The 22,587-nt window shown below is 41.7% G+C and overlaps 1 protein-coding gene across 3 annotated transcripts in view; it reads right to left on the bottom strand.

Annotated features, from left to right (window-relative positions):
* Positions 1-22,587, bottom strand: part of AMOTL1 (angiomotin like 1) — a 126,077-nt gene that overhangs the window by 68,110 nt on the left and 35,380 nt on the right. For all 3 annotated transcript variants that reach the window (XM_021665635.2, XM_012444847.3, XM_064365434.1), the window contains exon 2: positions 2,467-2,616. Coding sequence is in view for 1 of the 3 variants with exons in the window: in XM_012444847.3 (XP_012300270.2) it covers positions 2,467-2,616 (150 nt within the window). In the remaining 2 variants the exon portion in view is untranslated. The remainder of the gene's footprint in view (positions 1-2,466; positions 2,617-22,587) is intronic.

Below are 22,587 nucleotides of genomic sequence, written 5' to 3'. Positions count from 1 at the left end.
AAATTCTTAGACAAGTGATCGCTCCAAAGCTACCTTCTGGGTAAAACCTTTCCTGCTGCAGCCCTGCAGGCTTGAGCCTCTTTCTCTAATGTCCCCACTCCATTTATATATATATCCAGTGCAGCAATTCTCACAGTAGATGGCAATTACTTATTTATACAAGACTCTAAACTCCTTAAAGGCAAAGATGATGTCGTCTCATCTGGGTCTCCCTAGAACAAACCCAAATGCCTGGATGTAACAGGGCCCCTATTACATTGGTTAAATGTATTTAACCAATAAAAGAATACCTACATGAGCTCCATGAAATATAATATTTAGCCCATTTCACAACAGGACTATTAAGTAGTGCATTAAGAATATTATTATAGCATTACGAAAGTAAAAATGCTACTATTAACTGCTGGCATGACCTTAAACAAACTCTTTTCCCTCCCTGAGCCTCAATATCCTCCTCTGTAAACCGAGAGCTGGACTAGATCATCTCTAGGCAGCCTTGACTCCTACAAATGCATGTAATGATGGCTCTATGTTTTAATATATACATACAGAACATTATTTTACCAAAACAGTCTTTATTCCGCAAATTCGTCTTTTTTTCCTATAAATGACATTCTCAAATGTGAGTCATCCAGATAGAAATGTCATATTCACTTTTGACCTTTCTATTCTTTGCTCTCCACATTTAATCAACTGTCAAGCTAGTTCTTCTCAGTCCACAATGAAATGAGAAAAAAAATGAAGGTGGTATGACATGCTTTTATACAAGATATATAAATACACATGTATTAATACATCTATATGTGTATATAAATAGATATATGCAATAGAAGGTTTAAAACTGTCCTTTTTGGGGCAAAAACTGTCAAGGATCACATCCCTCTTACTTTTTTGGCATTAAATATGAAAAAAGGTGACAGCAGATGACATTGTTACTGTCCTTGCAGTAGCAAAATACTGTAACTCCGTGCTGATCCCCTAATTTTCATTAAGAAATTTCACATTTATGACAGTTAAAAATCACAACCAAGCCCTAGTTTCTACACTAACAAGCTCCTCTATCCAGTCCATTCTTCTGTGCCCTCAGCCACTCTCCGGGTTCCAACTCTCCTTACCAGCCATTTAGACATCCTGAACGGCCTCTCAGTATCTCTTGCTCTCAATCCATATGATATTATGACCTGTCGTCCTCTACCAGATAGAGCAGAGAGCACCATCTGTTATAATCACGTGTTGCCTCCCCAGTGCCTTGAACCCTGCTCTGATATGCAGAAGGCATTTGGGACATGATTAGAGAGGAAACAAACGGAGTTTACAGACTGATTCCTGAAGCTCAGCTTTGATCATAAGGCTCTCCCTCTCACCCTTATCCCCAAACTCTCACCTTTGTGGCTTCTCTGAACCTCTCACCTCTGAAAAATGGAGAGACTTTCATATCTGCCTCATAGGATTATACTTGAAATAAACCAAAACTTATCCCTTACCTTCAGAGAATCAATACTGTAACTGAGGTAGAAACCCAAGGTTCGACAGTAAAAAACTTTAAACAATAAAAACAAACTATTAAACTCCACACAAGATGAATTGCCAAATATTTGTAATAAGCCATTAACTACCCAAGGAAAGATGGATCCACGCGGGTTGGACTGGTTGCTCTTTCACTCTACCATGTTTACTAAAAACGTGTTACGGTTCAGGCATTGGGACACGTGCTAGGGTTACAAGGAAAAGAGGGCACAGTCCTACCCTCAGGGTAATTGATCTGAAAGGCTTAATGGAAAAAGCACATTCAAATAAGAATAAAATTTTTAAATAAAATGAATAAAAATTCAAATCAAAATATATTTCCAAAGAAAAATGCTGTATTTGGATGAATAATACGGGAATAGATCTGAAGCATGAAAACTATTGAATTCCCCTTTCACTGAAGTCAGAGAGAGGTGAGTTACAAGCACGTTTAGCAAGAACCATGACATCCTTCCCTAAAGTGGTTTAAAGACTTCCTCACAGTTTAACCAAAAAGCCCTCAGAAATTGACAGGAAGTTTTTACAAAGGAAAAGCTCCTTCCTTGCTGTAGTTTTGAATTACTTCTTTTAACTTCTAAATTATTTGCAAAAAGCGATAAAAATGAAAGCAGAGAAGGAAGAAAATGAGATTATGCGAAAGGGTAGGAAAAAGTATTTAGGAATCAGAGAAAAACTGGAAGTAAGTAGTATAATTCTGAGGTTCCTACGTATTTAGGTATGATGCTCTCAGAGAAAGTCATATCAGAGTAAAACAGTCTATTAACACCATACCAAAACATGATTAAAAATAAGGCATCTACCAACAGACAATCAATAATCCAATACGATGATTTTTAAAACAAGATTAGAGAATAAACATCTGAATTATGCAAAAGAGCTAAAGATGAGAAATGTAAGATCATTTTGCTTTCCAACGCAAGTGCCGGTAAAAGGACTTACCAACTTTTTCCTTGATGATACTGGTTGCCTCCACCGTCAAAGCAGGTGTTTCATGCCTCCCAGAATAGAGCTGAAAGTCTGGAGAAAAGTAGTTGGAGTCTTGTAGAACCTGGACAGGACTACCGGGGCTATAACAAGCAGGAGGGGGACCTGGGGGAAAGAAAGTGAAGTGAATATGAGTGCCAATCAAGTCCTCCTTCCTCCTGCGTGACTCATGAGAACCCACCAGGCAGGCATTCTCCCACAGCATTTCAACTTGCAGAGGGAGCTATGTTTTTCTGATTCAGAAAATTCCAAAGTTACTATTCAGAATTATCACAAGTCCAGCCACCCACCAAAATGACCCGTGAGGTCAATGTAACAGTCCTCAAGACACGCTGAGCAAAGGCACAAATGCTCTAATGCTCTCACACAACCCGGTTCCAAGGGCAGCAGCAGCACCAGCAGAAGTCAAGTCTTCGGGACTGAATGTGTCACGAAGTTCTGAATGGTCAAGGCTGGGGACAGAAAGAAGGGAAGCGGGGAGGCCAGTGAAGGAAAGCTAAAATGGGAAGAGCAGCTGTCTCTCAAAATATATAAAAGATACAGAGAGGAGAGGTCATTCTGCCACACCATGTGTTAGCAAGAGAACGTGCTCTCTGCCCCAGTCAAAGGCTTCTGGAGTCTCATGTTACAGCAGGGAGCTGGGAGTACTGGGTCTGGTCTTCTGCCAAGCACCCGCCTTTCAGCTCCGGTTTATCTGCTTCATACAAACTGGAGTGTGCTTCCTGTTCCAATTGAACACGACAGTGTATTCAGTCCCTCAGTCACTTAGCATGAGATAGTACTACAGTAACACTGATACTGCACACACAACCACCGTGGGAACACTCCGCAGGGCGAGCCCAGGCTGTTTCCTCTCTCTGCACTGATTCCTCTGTGTGGGCGCGAAGTGTAAGGCTCTTTTCGGCAAAAGTAACTTATTTTACTCTGGGGAAAGAATCATAGTACTTTTAAAAAAAAATCAACATCTTTGCCCAAAAGACAATTCCATTAAAAGAAAAATTCTGTTTTTCAGCAATGGCTTCAAACTGGTAATTTGAAATTTCTCACTAGGTTTGTTATCTACCCATCTTCCAGAAGGCCAAAGCTAGTAGTAAGTGACTAATTATTGATACCAAAAGGCCGTGAGATGGGAATGGCTTCATCTTCTTCCTGAGTTTCTTTACTTCAACATGTGAAGCAGTATATGCATGTGTGCTCACATGTATCACAGGCACATTTGGACTAGAAAGAAAAAGGATTCTGATAAGAATATTTACCTTATAAATCTAAAATAAATACTGCAGTTGTAACACCGAGCCTTAAAGATGAACATAAACCGAGTACAAATGACACGATCTGAAGATCAGTCTCAAATTACAGTTCCAGGGCAGAACAGTGTCTGTCCACCTTCTCCTCTTGGCCAACCTGCAAAGACTAACCTGAAAAGAAACCCAGCCCCTTTCTGGGCATTATCGGTGAATCTAGAAGTCTAGGGCTAAAATGAGGAGTCACGGGCACAAAGGCAAGTCCTGACCTGGCTTCCTTTCAGGCAGGTGGACAATGAAAGAGGTACAAGGTACAATTCTGGCTGCACATTAAAATCACCTGAGAAACTCTTTCAATCTCTGCACCCAGGCCTCCCAGGCCTACTCAATCAGAATCTCTGAAGATAGAGCCCAGACACCTGTATTTTATAAAGTTCTTCCAATGAATCCAATGTGCGGCGAAACTTGGGAAGCTCCAAGCAAGAGGGAGAACAACAACGATAAAAAACCAAACCACAAAACACCTTTCTGTGGCTTCATCCCATCCCCCTACCAAGTCAGAGTAAGACAGAAGTTGAGAGCCCATATGCTTCCATCAAAGAAAGTATGGTGTTTTCTTAAAATAGACCCGGAGTCAGGAATGCTACGTGCCAGCATATGACAACTTTGGGTGATGCTATCTAGTCACATGACCATGACTAAGACTGTTAAAGACAGAGTAAACTGGCAATAAAACTGAGATCCAACTAAAACACATATGTGTGTGTATACATATATATGTGAATATGCATTTAAGGAAAAGTGTGTGTGGGGTGTGTGTGTGTGTGTGTGTGTGTGTGTACTTTCGATGCGGAGCTCAGTACGGGCCCCAGCACTAAGCCATTCACAGTCCATACAACGTTGGTATGAATTACTCTTCCACACCTTATCTCATGACCAGCTAACTGAGAGGCGGTTCAACAACTCCAGACCACAGAACACTACAAAGAGGGCAGTCCTTGAAGCGAAGCCAGAGCACAGAGGACACCAAAGATACGCCTTCACCCTGCAGTATTGTTCCCTCAACGTTGTGAAGGAACTAAAGCATTTCACACACACCCCCACACACACCTGCATTCACAGTGAAGGACGGGATGCCTAACTGTTAACACATGCCAAAGATCACTTAGGACTTCGTCTTAACTCACACCCAGGGTCCCACACGCTCACTGAGTTACACTCCCACTGCTGCCAACCGCTCCTCAGTGCTGAAGAAAGGCTGGAGAGCCGAGCAGATGACGACAGACCCAGCAGACGGACGTGCCCAGGTACCAAACACTCCACTAAAGCCAAGAGACAACCGGCCACGCTAGCCCATCACTGACACAGCCTGAAGGAGTCACTTTAACTGCTAGTTTTCTCACTTGAAAGACAAGGAAAAGTGGCGATAATGTGTGTCACAGAGTCCACCTCAGATTCCAGGGCCACACAGCAAAAATCTGACAGAGCTCACAGTTCCATCCTACAGGTACCTACACCTTCCTTGCCCATTTTAGTTCACTGTCTTTACTGGGAATTCCTGCAGCATAAACTGAGTCTACTTTCTTTTTTCTTTTTTAAATGATACTTTAAGTTCTGGGGTACATGTGCAGAACGTGCAGGTTTGTTACACATGCCATGGTGGCTTGCTATACCCATCGAACTGTCGTCTATATTAGGTATTTCTCCTAATGCTATCCCTCCCCTAGCCCCCAACCTCCCAACAGGCTCTGTTGTGTGATGTTCTCCTCACTGTGTCCGTATTTTCTCATTGTTCAACTCCCACTTATGAGTGAGAACATGTGGTGTTTGGTTTTCTGTTCCTGTGTCAGTCTGCTGACAATGATGGTTTCCAGCTTCCTCCATGTCGTTGCAAATGACATGAAATCATCCTTTTTCATGATTGCATATTATTCCTTGGTATAAATGTGCCACATTTTACTTTCTTAGGCAAAATGCAGGGCACATGGTCTAAGCAACAAGGTCAAGGATATCTGAAATGAGGAATTGGAAAGAAACCTATGGCATGAGAGGGACTGCTGTTTTCTATGTCAAAAGTTCATAACCAGGAGTGAGAGCTGTGAGAAACCACAGAAGCCTCCCAGATATCACTACACCCAGAAAGCCCCGGTACAGACTGGCTCAGTCCCAGGGGCTGAGCAACCGTGCCAGTTTTTAGGGGAGCCCCACAGCCTGCCAAGGACCCCGCTGGCTCTAGAGTGTGCTCTATGGACAGTGTAGCTGCCTGTAGGGGCTTCATAAATACTATTCCCATATAAGCCCTTCTGGACTTTGTAGGCATCTTTTAGGAACCTTATCTAAGAATCACCACTCATACAGCTTTAGTCTGCATAGAGGAAGTGGCAAAAGCAATAGAAAGTAAGCTAAGGTCTGAGTAAAGGACTCAGCTCTCTGGGGTCTCCCACTGGGGAGGAGCACGTGCAGCTCCTAGGGCCGCGACCCTGAAGGAAACCCAGAGATCTGTCTTTGCTGCACTCGACAAAGGGTGCAATTCTAACATTTTAGTTTAACGGTGCAACATTTCTGCCTTATGTTGCCTCACACCCATTTTACCAAGAATGATTCCTTTTTCTTAACAAAATCTGCCTGTCATTTTGTCAACATGAAAACTCCTTTGCTTCTCTCTCTCTAAGCGTGACTGCTTTTGGGCTTGCTTTTCTGAAGCACTGAAAACTTCCTTCCCATATGGTTTTATGCATTACTTTCTTTGTAACTGTCCAGAGGCCTTTAGGTAATGTGACTCTGAACAAGACTGTCTTCCCTACTCAAGAGAAGCAATAACAAGGACTTCATTGTTGAAGGAAAAAAATGAATTAAAGTAAATGAAGTGAGTTGTCTCAGGGAGGCAAGAGGAGCAACAAAAGCCGTGGTGAGCCACTCCTCTCCTTCACCTGCCAGTGGAACTATTAATTCCCGAGGGTGAGTTCCTGAATCTGTCCACCGGCCAATAATACGACAGGCTGAAAGTCTCCATGAAGTTTAAACCCTGGAGGACATGAAACTGTCACTCCACTATGACACAATACACACAACTGGGAAATCATTTGTCCTTAAATTCCACTTCCGGCATCCCAGTCCCTTACACATAATGATTTCGGCTGTAACTTCAGAGTGGAATTTTGGGTGGTTTTCAAGGCTGTCTATAAACAGGGCCCCCCTCTAGCTGTGCACAGTCTTGCTGGTCCCCTCAGCATCCCAGCATCCTGTGAACATGTCATCCTCATTCTCCAAGTGCCATCTTCTGGCTTCACATGCACCCCTAACTACTTTAAAGCTCATCTCAGTAAATGCAGCTCTTCAGTTTACCTCCTCCAGAATGCCCGTCAACAACCCGTCACCCCCCAACTGGTCTCCCTTCCCTCAACTGTCACCACAGTTATGATTTGAGGCACACAAAACTTGGTACTTAAATGTCACCTGCCTAGTATTTTGCAGTAGTCATTTAATAGGCTGGTGTTATGGCCCTGGTAAAGTCATTAGCCCTTTGAAGACAGACAGTGTGCTGTGTACTTGCTAATTTCTGCAAGCAAGTAGCATGTAAGACACATACTTCTTACTATTTGCTGACTGATGGAAAGAACATGGCTTTATTCTCTGGGATGGGGCCAGTACCCCGTAAGAGTTTAAAGAAAAGTCAACGATCCTTCCAAAGCTAGTCTCTAAGAGCTGCAGATAATTCCTTGTACCCTTCAGTTTCTTACTCTTCCCTAGGCAGCAAATACTAGTGCTTTGAACTCGACAGGCCAGCGACCCATTCCTCAAAGAGACCACTAACTGCAAAACAACTCCCAAGTGTTGTCACCAACGTGCAAAGCTTTCTGCCAGCTACATGTAATCCAAAACCTCCTAATGATTTAAAAACAATTTCAGTGTCTAGATTACAATAACCTCCTGTAACTTTATAACAGAGACTTTAACCACAGCAACAAACAATTCTGTGGCTTCTACCTTACCTTTCAAAGAACTAAGGAATTTGCTGAGTGTGCCAGCGGCCTCAAAGTTAAATGCAAGCCATGAAGCCTTCTGATTCTGGCAGAACTCGAGGTTTTTTTAGGTACTCTGCTCAGGGAGAAGGATACTCTGGAAACAATGTTTTAAAAAGGGCTGGAGAACCTATGACCAGTACCTGAAAAATAAGGGCCAGCCTGTTTAGGAGTCCTCATGTGAAATCAAGGCAGCTCATCTGGATTAGCTGATTCACAATCCTAAAGGCAGCACTGACAGGCGGCAGTGCCTCCTCCAAATACCTGCATGCAACACATGTTTTTAAAAATGTAACAGTGCCAGGTGCGGTGGCTCATGCCTGTAATCCCAGCACTTTGGGAGGCCTAGGCAGGCAGATTACTTGAGGCCAGGAGCTTGAGACCAGCCTGGCCAACATGATGAAATCCTGTCTTTTCTAAAAATAGAAAAATTAGCTGGGTGTGACGACAGGCACCTATAATCCCAACTACTTGGGAGGCTGAGGCAGGAGAATCACTTGAACCCAGGAGGCAGAGGTTGTAGTGAGCCACGATTGCACCACTGCACTCCAGCCTGGGTGACAGAGCGAGACTCCACCTCAAAAAATAAAAAATAAATAAAAAGAAAACAGTAAGTTCCACCACTAAACCAAAAGCTGGTCAAAAACACTCCCTGGAAAATGCTTTCTCACTCTCTTTCCCCCAAACAACCATTACCTGAATCCCAAGGTTTGGAGTCAGCTGCTGAGGGGTGGGGTTAACAAGATTCCCAAACCCTACAGGCAGGTCTTTTGAATGGGCATCAAACTTGAATTCTCAACCCTGGACCAATCTACGTGTTCCAGAAAACGAGTGAAATCAAGACCGCAACACCTATTTAACTCACTCAAAGTGGAATGTGTGTTCAGTAAACTTGTCTGATGTTTCCCTTTGTAATGCTTGCTTAAAAATATCTTTGAGATATGGTCAATATAAACCGAAATGCAGAATACATGCTTAACCTTTAAAGTAACAATTGAGCTCAAGAGGACACTGTGATTGCAGCTATAAATACCAAGAAATGAGTAAGACTGTCCTTGGCCTTAGGATTTTATGATTTGGTTCCAGAGACCAACGTGTACACAACTACCCATTTTCATTACAAAGTAAGTGTTCTATTAAAGGAACATACTGCTTTGGAGGTCCATGAGTAATCACTGCTCCCTGTTGACTGACAGAAGGGACACAGGGCTTCAGTGACAAGAAGAAAGAGACACATGGGCTGAAACTGAACCAGAGGAAAAATGAGGAGGATGTTAATCCACTGTGGGGTGTGGAGAAGGTGGTAGTGAGGGAAGATCGGCCCAACATGGGAAAAGCAAAAGCACAGGACTGGGTTATGAAACCGCAGTCTCTTTAAGGAATAGAGCTCAGTGTAGCTCGGCATTGGATAAGGAGAATGATGAAGCTGTATCTGTAGACGCAGAATCCAGTATTTACTGGAGGGAGGAGGGGGTTAAAAGCATTAGTATATTATTTTCCTAACACATTAAAGCTGGAAAATAAATTAGAGAATTCGTAGTTCAACTTCAAACTATTACCTCCCATACTGCCTCCCTGATAATCAGTCACCTGTCTAAGTCTAGGGGCAGGTTCTAACTACCTTCCATTACAGAAGCCAAAGGGTCCCCTCCGTGTCCAGCAGTTAGAAAGACATAGGCTCAGTCAACTGGATGTGTACTGAATCTTGAGGAAATGATGCAACGATGAAAAAGTGTTGATAAACTACCCGCGATAGCACCATCCCCTGGAGACCAGGAGCAGCAGCAGTCTCTGTGGTGACCTCATCCCAACAAGACGAGTAGCTTATCTCTGGCTGGGTTCCCAGTGTCTATTTGCCTAGATTCCTGCCCATTTTCTGAGCCTTTCAATTAATTTGTGAGCTGCCCAACATATTTCCAATAAATTTCTCTTTTGCTTAAGTTCGCCGATGTCACTTTGTGCTTCTTACACTCAAGAATCTCTGAGGGAGTCGATCCAAGACGGCCGATTAGGAGGAAGTCGGGATTGCAGTTCCGAGAGAAGGCACAGAGGGTGAGTAGACGCCGCATTTCCAGACGGATTTTTACTGCCCACAGACCAGGAGATTCACAGCAGGAGGAGCCCCACGGGTCACCAGCGCCGCTGATCTGACCGGCGCGGCCGCTCGGCCTACGCCCTCGGGTGGGGGGCAGCGGCTCCTTGAGCAGAGTGAGAGAGACTGAGTCCCCTCTGAGCTAGCAAGGGGAGCTGAAGCAGGAAGTCAAGCCAGGAGATTCCTGGGCAAGGGCGCACCACGAATCTCAGAGCCGCTGCTTCGGCTGACGCAGCGGCTCACAGGGCAGCAGATTTTTACTGCCCACAGACCAGGAGATTCACAGACGGAGGAGCTCCACGGGTTGCCAGCGCCGCTGGTTGGACCGGCGCAGCCGCTCTGCCAACACCTGGGGCAGGGGGCAGCGGCCCCTTGTGCAGAGTAAACAAGACTGGGTCCCCTCTGGGCCAGCAAGGGGAGCTGAGGCAGGGAGTCAAGCCAAGAGATTCCCGGGCAAAGAGGGCGCCACGGGAAGCACGGCTGAACCCGGGACGGTCCAGCACGGTGGGGGAGGGGCGTCCACCACCGGGAAACACCCTGCAGTTCCCAGGGCAATTTGCCGTAACCAAGGTAACCCGCCACTACAGAGACTCCGTCACTACAGGGGCGGGCCAACATAGCGGAAGCAGTTCTAACTACACCCATATAAACAGGACTGCAGGGAAGTTCACAAGGAAGCTGGGCGGAGCCCACAGCAGTTCAGCGAAGCCTCACCAGGCTGAGTGTCACTAGGCTACCACCTTGTGGGCAGGGAAAACGATAGTAAGACAGCGGGAAATCATAAAGCCCTAACTCCCTGGGACAGAAAACCTGGGGGGAAGAAAAGGGGGTTTAGGAGTTCAGCTGCTGCAGACTAAAAATTACCAAAATCAGAAAGACAGCAACTACAAAGTCGATAGGTGGATAAATCCACAAAGATGGGAAGAAACCAGCGCAAAAAGGATGAAAACACCCGAAACCAGAACACCTCTCCCCCTACAAGGGAGCATAACTCCTCACCAGCACGGGAACAAGACTGGACGGAGAATGAGTGTGATGAAATGACAGAATGAGCTTTCAGAAAATGGATAATAAGAAACTTCCGTGAACTAAAAGAACATGTTCTAACCCAATGCAAAGAAACCAAGAACCTTGAAAAAAGACTTGACGAAATGCTAACAAGAATGCACAACTTAGAGAGGAATATGAGTGAATTGATGGAGCTGAGAAACACAACATGAGAACTTCGTGAAGCATGCACAAGTTTCAACAGCCGAATTGACCAAGCAGAAGAAAGGATATCAGAGGTCGAAGATCAACTCAATGAAATAAAACGAGAAGGCAAGATTAGAGAAAACAGGGTAAAAAGGAATGAACAAAGTCAACAAGAATTATGGGACTATGTGAAAAGACCTAATCTAGGTTTGATAGGTGTACCTGAATGTGAAGAACAGAATGAATCCAAGCTGGAAAATACTCTTCAGGATATTATCCAGGAAAACTTCCCCAACCTAGCAAGGCAGGCCAATATTCAAGTCCAGGAAATACAGAGAACACCACAAAGATATTCCTCTAGAAAAGCAATCCCAAGGCATATAATCATCAGATTCACCAGGGTCGAAATGAAGGAGAAAATGCTAAGGGCAGCCAGAGAGAAAGGTCGGGTTACCCATAAAGGGAAACCTATCAGACTCACAGCAGATCTCTCAGCAGAAACCCTACAGGCCAGAAGAGAGTGGGGGCCGATATTCAACATCCTTAAAGAAAAGAACTTTCAACCCAGAATTTCATATCCAGCCAAACTAAGCTTCATAAGTGAAGGAAAAATAAAATTCTTTGAGAACAAGCAAGTACTCAGAGATTTTATCACCACCAGACCAGCTTTACAAGAGCTCCTGAAGGAGACACTACACATAGAAAAGAACAACCAGTACCAGTCACTCCAAAAACACACCAAATGGTAAAGAGCATCAACACAATGAAGAATCTGCAGCAACCAATGGGAAAAACAGCCAGCTAGCATCCAAATGACAGGATCAAATTCACACTTAACAATATTAACCCTAAATGTAAATGGACTAAGTACCCCAATCAAAAGACACAGACTGGCAAAATGGATAAAAAGCCAAAAACCATCAGTGTGCTGTATCCAGGAAACCCACCTCACATGCAAGGATACACAAAGGCTCAATATAAAGGGATGGAGGAAGATTTACCAAGCAAATGGAGAGCAAAAAAAAGCAGGAGTTGCAATTCTCATCTCTGATAAAATAGACTTTAAAGCAACAAAGATCAAAAGAGACAAAGAAGGACATTACATAACGGTAAAAGAATCAACGCAACAAGAAGAGCTAACGATCCTAAATATATATGCACCCAATACAGGAGCACCCAGATACATAAGGCAAGTTCTTAAAGACTTACAAAGAGACTTAGACTCCCACACAATAATAGTGGGAGACTTTAACACCCCATTGTCAATATTAGACAGATCAACGAGACAGAAAATTAACAAGGATATCCAGGACTTGAACTCAGACCTGGAACAAGCAAACCTAATAGACATTTACAGAACTCTCCACCCCAAATCCACAGAATATACATTCTTCTCAGCACCACATCACACCTACTCTAAAATTGACCACATAATTGGAACTAAATCACTCCTCAGCAAATGCAAAAGAACGGAAACCATAACAAACAGTCTCTCAGACCACAGTGCAATCAAGTTAGAACTCAGAATTCAGACGCCAACCCAGAACCGCACAGCCTCATGGAAAATGAACAACTTTCTCCTGAATGTTCACTGGATAAACAATGAAATGAAGGCAGAAATAAAGATGTTCTTCGAAACCAATGAGAACGAAGACACCACATACCAGAATCTCTGAGACACATTTAAAGCAGTCTCTAGGGGAAAATATATAGCAATAAGTGCACACATGAGAAGAAAGGAGAGATCTAAAATTGACACCCTATCATCAAAATTGAAAGAGCTAGAGGAGTAAGATCAAAAAAACTCAAAACCTAGCAGAAGACAAGAAATAACTAAGATCAGAGCAGAATTGAAGGAGATAGAGACACGAAAAACCCTTCAAAAAATCAATAAATCCAGGAGCTGGTTTTTTGAAAAGATCAACAAAATAGACAGACCACTAGCCAGATTAATAAAAAAGAAAAGAGAGAATAACCAAATAGATGCAATAAAAAATGATAAAGGGGATATCACCACAGATGCCACAGAAATTCAAACCATCATCAGAGATTATTACAAACAACTCTATGCACATAAACTAGAAAACCTGAAAGAAATGGATAAATTCCTGGACAGTTGCCTCCTCCCAAGCCTAAACCAGGAAGAAGTCGAAACCCTGAATAGACCAATAACAAGGTCTGAAATCGAGGCAGCAATTAAGAGCCTACCACCCAAAAAAAGCCCAGGTCCAGATGGGTTCACAGCCGAATTCTACCAGACATAAAAAGAGGAACTGGTACCATTCCTACTGAAACTATTCCAAATAATCCAAAAAGAGGGAATCCTTCCCAAATCATTTTCTGAGACCAACATCATCCTAATACCAAAACCCGGCAGAGACGCAACAAGAAAAGAAAACTACAGGCCAATATCCATTATGAACATAGATGCAAAAATCTTCAATAAAATATTGGCAAGCCGATTGCAACAGCACATCAAAAAGCTTATCCACCATGATCAAGTAGGATTCATCCCGGGGATGCGAGGCTGGTTCAATATACGCAAGTCTATAAATGTAATTCACCACATAAACAGAACCAAAGACAAAAACCACATGATTATCTCAATTGATGCAGAGAAGGCCTTTGACAAAATTCAGCAGCCCTTTATGCTAAAAACTCTCAATAAACTAGGTATCGACAGAACGTATCTCAAAATAATAAAAGCTATTTATGACAAACCGACAGCCAATATCATACTGAATGGGCAAAAACTGGAAGCATTCCCTTTGAAATCGGGCACTAGACAAGGATGCCCTCTCTCACCACTCCTATTCAATATAGAACTGGAAGTTCTAGCCAGAGCAATCAGGCAAGAAAAAGAAATAAAGGGTATTCAATTAGGGAAAGAGGAAGTCAAATTGTCTCTGTTTGCAGACGACATGATTGTATATCTAGAAGACCCCATCGTCTCAGCCCAAAAGCTCCTGAAACTGATAAGCAACTTCAGCAAAGACTCAGGATACAAAATCAATGTGCAAAAATCACAAGCATTGCTATACACCAATAATAGACTTAAAGAGAGTCAAATCAAGAATGAACTGCCATTCACAATTGCTACAAAGAGATTAAAATACATAGGAATACAACTAACAAGGAATGTAAAGGACCTCTTCAAGGAGAACTACAAACCACTGCTCAACGAAATAAGAGAGGACACAAACAGATGGAGAAACATTCCATGTTCATGGTTAGGAAGAATTAATATCGTGAAAATGGCCATACTGCCCAAAGTAATTTACAGATTCAACACTATCCCCATCAAGCTACCAATGACCTTCTTCACAGAACTGGAAAAAACCACCTTAAACTTCATATGGAACCAAAAGAGAGCCCGCATAGCCAAGTCAATTCTAAGCAAAAAGAACAAAGCAGGAGGCATCACACTACCAGACATCAAACTATACTACAAGGCAACAGTAATCAAAACAGCATGGTACTGGTACCAAAACAGAGATATAGACCAATGGAACAGAACAGAGGCGTCGGAGGCAACACAACATATCTACAACCACCCGATCTTTGACAAACCTGATAGAAACAAGCAATGGGGAAAGGAATCCCTGTTCAATAAGTGGTGTTGGGAAAACTGGCTAGCCATATGCAGAAAGCAGAAACTGGACCCCTTCCTGACACCTTACACTAAAATTGACTCCAGATGGATTAAAGAGTTAAACATAAGACCTAACACCATAAAAACCCTAGAAGGAAACCTAGGGAAAACCATTCAGGACATAGGCGTAGGCAAGGACTTTATGACCAAAACACCAAAAGCATTGGCAACAAAAGCCAAAATAGACAAATGGGACCTAATCAAACTCCACAGCTTCTGCACAGCAAAAGAAACAGTCAATAGAGTGAATCGGCAACCAACAGAATGGGAAAAAATTTTTGCAGCCTACCCGTTTGACAAAGGGCTGATATCCAGAATTTACAACGAGCTAAAACAGATTTACAAGAAAAAAACAAACAAGCCCATTCAAAAATGGGCGAAGGATATGAACAGGTACTTTACAAAAGAAGACATACATGAAGCCAACAAGCATATGAAAAAATGCTCATCATCACTGGTCATTAGAGAAATGCAAATCAAAACTACATTGAGATACCATCTCACGCCAGTTAGAACGGCGATCATTAAAAAATCTGGAGACAACAGATGTTGGAGAGGATGTGGAGAAATAGGAACACTTTTACACTGTTGGTGGGAGGTTAAATTAGTTCAACCATTGTGGAAGACAGTGTGGTGATTCCTCAAGGACCTAGAAATAGAAATTCCATTTGACCCAGCAATCCCATTACTGGGCATATATCCAAAGGATTATAAATCATTCTACTATAAGGACACATGCACACGAATGTTCATTGCAGCACAGTTTACAATAGCAAAGACCTGGAACCAACCCAAATGCCCATCGATGATAGACTGGACAGGAAAAAATGTGGCACATATACACCACGGAATATTATGCAGCCATCAAAAACGATGAGTTTGCGTCCTTTGTAGGGACATGGATGAACCTGGAAACCATCATTCTCAGCAAACTGACACAAGAACACAAAATCAAAAACCGCATGTTCTCACTCATAGGAGGGTGTTGAACAATGAGAACACATGGACACAGGGAGGGGAGCACTATACACTGGGGTCTGTTGGGGGGAGTGGGGCAGCGGGGGGGGCGGGGAGTTGGGGAGGGATAGCATGGGGAGAAATGCCAGATATAGGTGAAGGGGAGGAAGGCAGCAAATCACACTGCCACGTGTGCACCTATGCAACAACCTTGCATGTTTTTCACATGTACCCCAAAACGCAATTAAAAAAAAAAAAAAAGAATCTCTGATAGACTTATTTTTTTAAGTAATTGTTCTGATTCTCATTCTAGTGCAGTATTTTGTCTGTATCTTAAGTACTACATGACTTAGCAGTATCTGCCTGGAATTATAGTAACTCGTGTACATTGCCGTAGCTATCCTTGGCACCAAGCTTGTGCAAATACCTGTGAAAAATACATGCAGTTTCCCCATGGTTTCTTCATCTGGAGGGCCTCTCTAGCCTCATAAATCTATGAAACTTTTACTTTGGCACATACTAAATGCTAAAATATATACTAATTATGAGAAAGTCTTTTGAAGCTCTATTCTAGCACCACTTCCTCCAGGGAGTCCTCTTTCCCTCCTTCCCCCGATATCTGTATGCCAGTCAGTGCTCCCCAAGCATTCTATGCGTAGTCTTGCCACAGTGTATTAAAATGCCTACGTATTTCATTTCTTTCCCACTTCTCCCCCTTTAACTCATAAGTTTATAACAAGAGAGACCGTGTCTTACTCACCTTTGTATCTCCAGTTACTCGCAAAAATAAGATCACAGCAAGTATTCAACACATATTTATTTTACCAATAAATTGTCTGCATACGTTCCTCGTACCTAAGAGTTTCTGACACATCATGGGGACTCAACAAATACATTAGCTTAATACATATATTAAGATATATTTTAAAATAACTAGTTATAAGCATGTTCTTATTACAGAACTTAGCTCAAAGGTAAGTTTGCCTTTTCTAAGGCTTCTCAAACTACTCAGGAAACCAAGGTAAAAGCTATTGGGGAAAAAAGAGAAAGCCATCTAGTTCCAAAACAGGTTAATTACAAGCATGCTATGATCCAGTACCAGAAAGGCTTTATACATAACGTTAGAAGTAACAACCACACAGGGATTCTGTAGCTTGAGCACAAACTCGCATTTGAGAGACAGGTGTGCTCCCCTCCTCCTCAACGCCCGCAGGCCGGTCCTGAGCCCACGGGACTGTGGGCCTTGCTTGGGCTTCCTCCACAGGTCTGGGCAGCCAGGCAGAGGCAGGAGTCCTCCCGACTCACTTGCCATAAATAAAAAAAGGAATATTCCCAGTTCCACCTCTCACACAGAGTTACAGTGAGAATGCAGTGACAGTATCCATAATAAAAAGGTTTTCTCTATGAAACTATTTTTTAAAATGTAGCCTTTAACATAAAATCCAAAGGTCCTTAAATATCTTGACTCAAATTGTATATAGTAACATTATAATATATATTTTATGTTGATGTATTTGTTGCTTAACTTATCTAAAACAAAAAGACTAAAAGTACCTGAACTCCAGAGATTCTTTTCCTCAGATAAGTTTTAATAAACCCTATATTGAATTAAGTTACTGACATTTAAATATCTTCCATCATAACCTGTCTGTATAACTATCTAGAAGTAAGTATCTCAGGATCGCAGAAGTATTCTTTTGTGTGGCTCTGACATACACTGTGGTCCCACCGAGAGTGAAAAAGTATTACCAGGATGTAATACTTACTGCAGACAGTAAACGAAAAATATTTTCTCACTCAAAAATGTTAAGAGGCCTTAATATTTTTTGAACAAATGAAAACAAACAGGATAGAAAGCTTTAAAACAACCCCCAGACATGAAATGACAATATGCCTGCATAATTATGCTCTGCAAAGCTCCCACTCTCACCCCCACTAAGAGAAAGGAGCAGTTCAGATACTTCCTGTCTGCCACGGATTCCTCCAGCTTTCTGGATCCTACTAGTGTGTACTGTTGCAGATGAGTGACACTGGGATGTCTGTCAGACGGCTGCAGCCCACAGGGACTGGGACTCTCTCAAGAGGCAAGCACATTGCTTCTAATGACACTCTCCCAGCTCCTAAATCGATACGGGCTCATGAATGAATTACATAATTTAAAGCAACCAGTATCTCCAAGAAACTAAGCATCCCTTGAGTAACAAAGAGTATAACCAATAATAGAAAGAGCTGCCATTTATTGAGAGCCTATTAGTGCCAGGATGTTATAAAAATCATATTTGATTATCAACACTCACTCTCATTTTATTGATAGTGATTCTGAGCTCACAGAGGTTACATAATGCCCAGAGTTAAAAACTAGCCGGCAACACAGCCCCTCCCACAGAAAAGCTCTTCTGACTACACCATTCTTCACTCCAAAGACCCCTCAATAATGCAAACTAATTCTAGGTCTTTTTTTCTACCAAATTTCTTAGATTAAAATGAGGAGAGTTTTAATGAAATGTTCTTAACTTGTGGATAAAGCAGAAAGGTCCTGGGAAAGTTTATGTCTCTGAATGTATGAGGCAGAGAAGGATCCAGAACCATTTTCTTTGTGTTATTTTTTATAAAAGCTTGGGGGAATAACAGCACACTCCCTGCCAAACACCAGAACACCAAGACAATTGATGAAACCACACTTCCTCATCACTTCCATCATATTTCCTTTTTTTTTTTTGCATATTATTTTCATGACTGTGTTGCCACTTTAACAAAGAATCCCAAACCTACAGTGTGTCAGAAACATTAACGGAGCTTGTTAAAAACATCACTTCCAAGTCAGGCCTGCGACACTGGCTTCACCACAAGTGTAGACCAGAAATGACATTTTGAACCATCTTTCACAGACAATTTGAATGCAGTCGGGTTTGAGAAGTTTGTACTTCTCTACCAATATAAGCTCTTCTACAACAAACATATACAGTCCTGAAAAGTTGTGGTAAACTAGACTTCTGTAAATCAATCACATTTTAAGTACAAAATGTGTTGGATTTAATAAAGTCAAATAATAATGGAGAAGTAGAGAAGATTAAACTCTTCCTAAAACTAACCACTAAGCACCCTTCAGTAACTCCTTTAGTAATGTGAAGAACGCTTCCCATAATTTGTTACTTTTCAATAAATTCAGATTTAAAGTCCGTAGTTTCAGTGTCCTGTACTTTATACGTGCAAACCTGAATGACGAGATATGAGAATACGGCTATTTCAGTCATATCTCAAATACTGTTAAACAGAAACAAGGTGATTCTAAGAATAACAAAAAATACACACTCATTTCAACAACATGATGAGATAAAGCTGTCGAAATGCCTAGCATACCAGACATAAATGCTTGATAAATCTGAAACTCAAAAACCCTCTGCTAAGAAGGGGGATAATCCTCATAAAGTTGTTGTGAGGATTTAAGTGAGTTATTGCAAACCAGTTGCACACTAGTTTGTGGCAGTGGCCAACTACAGCCATAAAGAGTCCCTGTAAAGACAAGCAGCTGTCTAGTTATGGGAAAGGAAGTCACAGAAAGTAACATTACTGAGCATGACATGCTACGAGCATTAACTCAGGTAATCCTCATATTCCTGAGAACTAGGTTTCTTTTTCTCCTTTGTACCTGTACAAAAACAGGAATGACAGACCCTGGGTCATAGGGTCTCAGCCATAAGGCTGAGAGATAAATTCAATTTTGACTGCTCCAAAGCATTCACAGAATTTAAAAAAAAAAAAAAAAAAAAAAAAAAAAACAAGAACAAAAAAAAAACCAGATACATGTGATAGGGGTTACAAAGGATCATGGGTCACTGGCAGCAAAAGGCAGAATCATTCACTCATTCATTTGTCCATTTAGCCATTCATTCCACAAAGATATATGACATTGAGCATCTGCCATGAGCAAGACAGTGCTAGATATAAGACCCAAATCTGAAGGTCTATCAAGAGAGACAAACACGCAAAGCAGAAAAGTGTCACACGGTGCAGAAATAACAGGTTCAGGAAGTCTGGAGTGGTGAGCTAGGATACCAGTGCCCACGTTCATCTCAAAGCACACACACACAGGACGAAGAACTGTGCTTGGGGCTATACTTACCTCTTTCTCCTCTTTGACCTTCTTGTTTTGGCTCATGATATCCCTTTAAAAATCTGTCTAAAGCAACAGAGCTTCTCCCTATGTCTAGAAGATGTATACACACAAATTTCATGTACGATTTCATGGAGTTCACTACAAACCCCAGTGTAGTAACCCCTAATTTATCGTCAGCCATGATGCTGAGAGGGAGACTAAGAAGGAAACATGCTGCAAAATAAAATTTTCTAGGGACAAACCAATTACAGGTAAACGGACATAACCAAACACTGCTGTGAATTTTCTATGTGAAAGGCATTGTTCTGTTCTAAACAAGTCGTTTTAACTCACTCAATCCCCATAACAGCTCTGTGATGATTCCTCCCATTGCTCAGATGAGGACACTAAAGCACTGAGAGGAACTTGACTAGTGCCACACAATCAGTAAAGAACAAAACTACGACTCAAGCCCAGCTAGCCTGGCTCCAGGCTCTACGGCTTTTGCCACTGCAGCAACAGTGCTCAAACGTTTGGGTTTTAGGGCCCTTTTACACTCTAAAATTATTGAGGAACCAATGAGTTATTGTTAATGTGAGCTGTGTCTATCAATATTTAATGCATTTGAAACTGAAGCTTAGAAAGTATATGTTAACTCATGTAAAAATAACAATAGCAAACCCACGATATGTTACATAAAATATTTTTATAAAAAAAAACTCATTTTTAAAACAAAGTGAGATTTTTTTTATTATTTTGCATATTTCTTTCTTTTCTTTAATGTCCGGCTTAACATAAGACAGCTAGATTCTCGTATCTGCTCCTGCTTTCAATCTGTTGTTATGTAATTTTTCATTGAAGTAAGAATATCTGTCCTCATACAAATATGTAGTTGGCAAAAGAAAGCATATTTAATAGCCTCTTCAGATAATTGTGACTATTCTGTGAAACCACACCAAATCTCAACAACCGAAATTTTCTTAAAGGCAACTGCAACGTAAGATATGAAACCCTGACGGTGGTCTTTTCATGGATACTCCTCTGTACAGTATTACATTAAAATCCGTTGGCCCATCTCTCACTTTGAAGGGAGTTGTTATTTTTTACATTTGCATGTAACATCATGTGCGGTCATCTGGAAAACAATTGTTCAATGAATTATAGAGATGTTCCATACACTGAAACATTTAAGTATATAATATCGACCAAATCCCATTTGTTAATAGACCATGGATCTCAATCAACAGAAGTCTTTTACATACTGGGAAACTGTCAAGTTCACGGTGGCAGATACAAGTTTCCTAAAATTCCAAAATCCAATTTTCACTTGAAAGCTTGAGTTTTATCAAGTCAGCAAACAGTTTTTCTTGAAATGACAAGTTCCCTTTATTTATTTTGGAGACAATATGTACCAAATGCCCAAGTCAGAATAACCACAGTTAGCCAGTTTTTCTTTCAAATAAATATGGATTCCATGAGAAAAGCATCTCGTTTCATGTTTATATCACAATTCTATCACAAGTGCTTTTTCTCAGTTCGCGGCAGAAGCACTTTATGTATCTTCCCATTTCATCAAACAGGATGTTAAGAAGACATATTCAAGGTTTGAGATTTAATATAATCATCTGTACTGCTTCGACTAGAACGGGCTTTTTTGTTATTCTGAGTGTGAGACTAACTGACTACTAGCAGTGTCTTGATTCATGGTGAGGGTATGTCTTAGCATTATTATGCAGATACTTTTTAGGTCTCAGAGACCTCCTCCCCACAGGGTTCTACAGAACGCACTTTGAGAAACACTGTTCTAAACGACACAGTCTCTTCCATGGGGAAAGTCCAGAAGACAAAAATGCTGACAACCAGTTATAACTGAGAATGAGTTATCCCCCTGCCCAGGCAAAGGAAGATGGCCACGGCCCCTGGACGTCAGTGAAACCTGAAGACATACAGAGGCCCTTTGATATAAAGCACTGCTTGAACTGTATTAGCCAGACGAATGGACCCCTGTTGATTAAAGAAAATGTGTCTGGAGAGAGCTAGATGCCCACCCGGAAAACACCTGCACAAGAATGCACCTTCCGGTCCTTGAGGAAAGCTTATAATGGAGAATGTAAATCAACAATGATTATTTCACTAGGGGGGATAAAAGGCTCCATGAGATTGGTTTTAGGTAAGGAGAAAAGAAATTGCAGTAACTTGCCCGGCAGGAAGTCAGGTGATCCTAGACACAGGGAAGGGTGTTACGGCATGATGACTGAAGGGGAAAGAGAACGATGTTGTCAAGCCAGAAGACCACAGTGTTAGAAAGATTTAAAGAACAAAAACGATAGCGGAAGCAGGAAGAAAGGACATACCAGGCTTTCTGTTTTTGTCTGGCAAATCTGCTTTTTAAACAATGTAAGAATCCTGGCTCTGCCACTGATCGGCTGTGTAAACTTGAGCAAATGATTTAATTTTTTGGTACCCATTGGCTTATTAGTAAGTGAGAGTAATAATAAGGCCTACTACATAGGGCTGTTATGAAGATTTACTGAGACAACAGAAAGGGCTATTAACAGTGTTCCAAGCACATAGGAAGTGCTTAGTAAATTTTAGTTTCTGTTCATGAAAACGGGAAAAGATAACAGGAATAGCCACTGTAAAGTTCACTTTCAAGAGATGATCCGATCAGTGAGCTCTTTCAAACAGAACAGCAGCAAGATGCTCAGGCAGATAAGAGATGAGTTTTGTTTAGGTCAGACTATTCGGCTAATGAACTAGGCTAAAATTACATTTTCGACTTTCCAAAAATTTGGGATGAGGGAAGACCTAAAATATAC

The sequence above is a fragment of the Aotus nancymaae genome, unplaced genomic scaffold (assembly GCF_030222135.1).
Source record: "Aotus nancymaae isolate 86718 unplaced genomic scaffold, 86718_ANA_hifiasm-v0.15.2.pri h1tg000059l, whole genome shotgun sequence".
NCBI lineage: Eukaryota > Metazoa > Chordata > Mammalia > Primates > Aotidae > Aotus > Aotus nancymaae.
The sequence above is the reverse complement of the archived record's forward strand: the minus strand, read 5'-3'. Positions and strand labels throughout refer to the sequence as shown.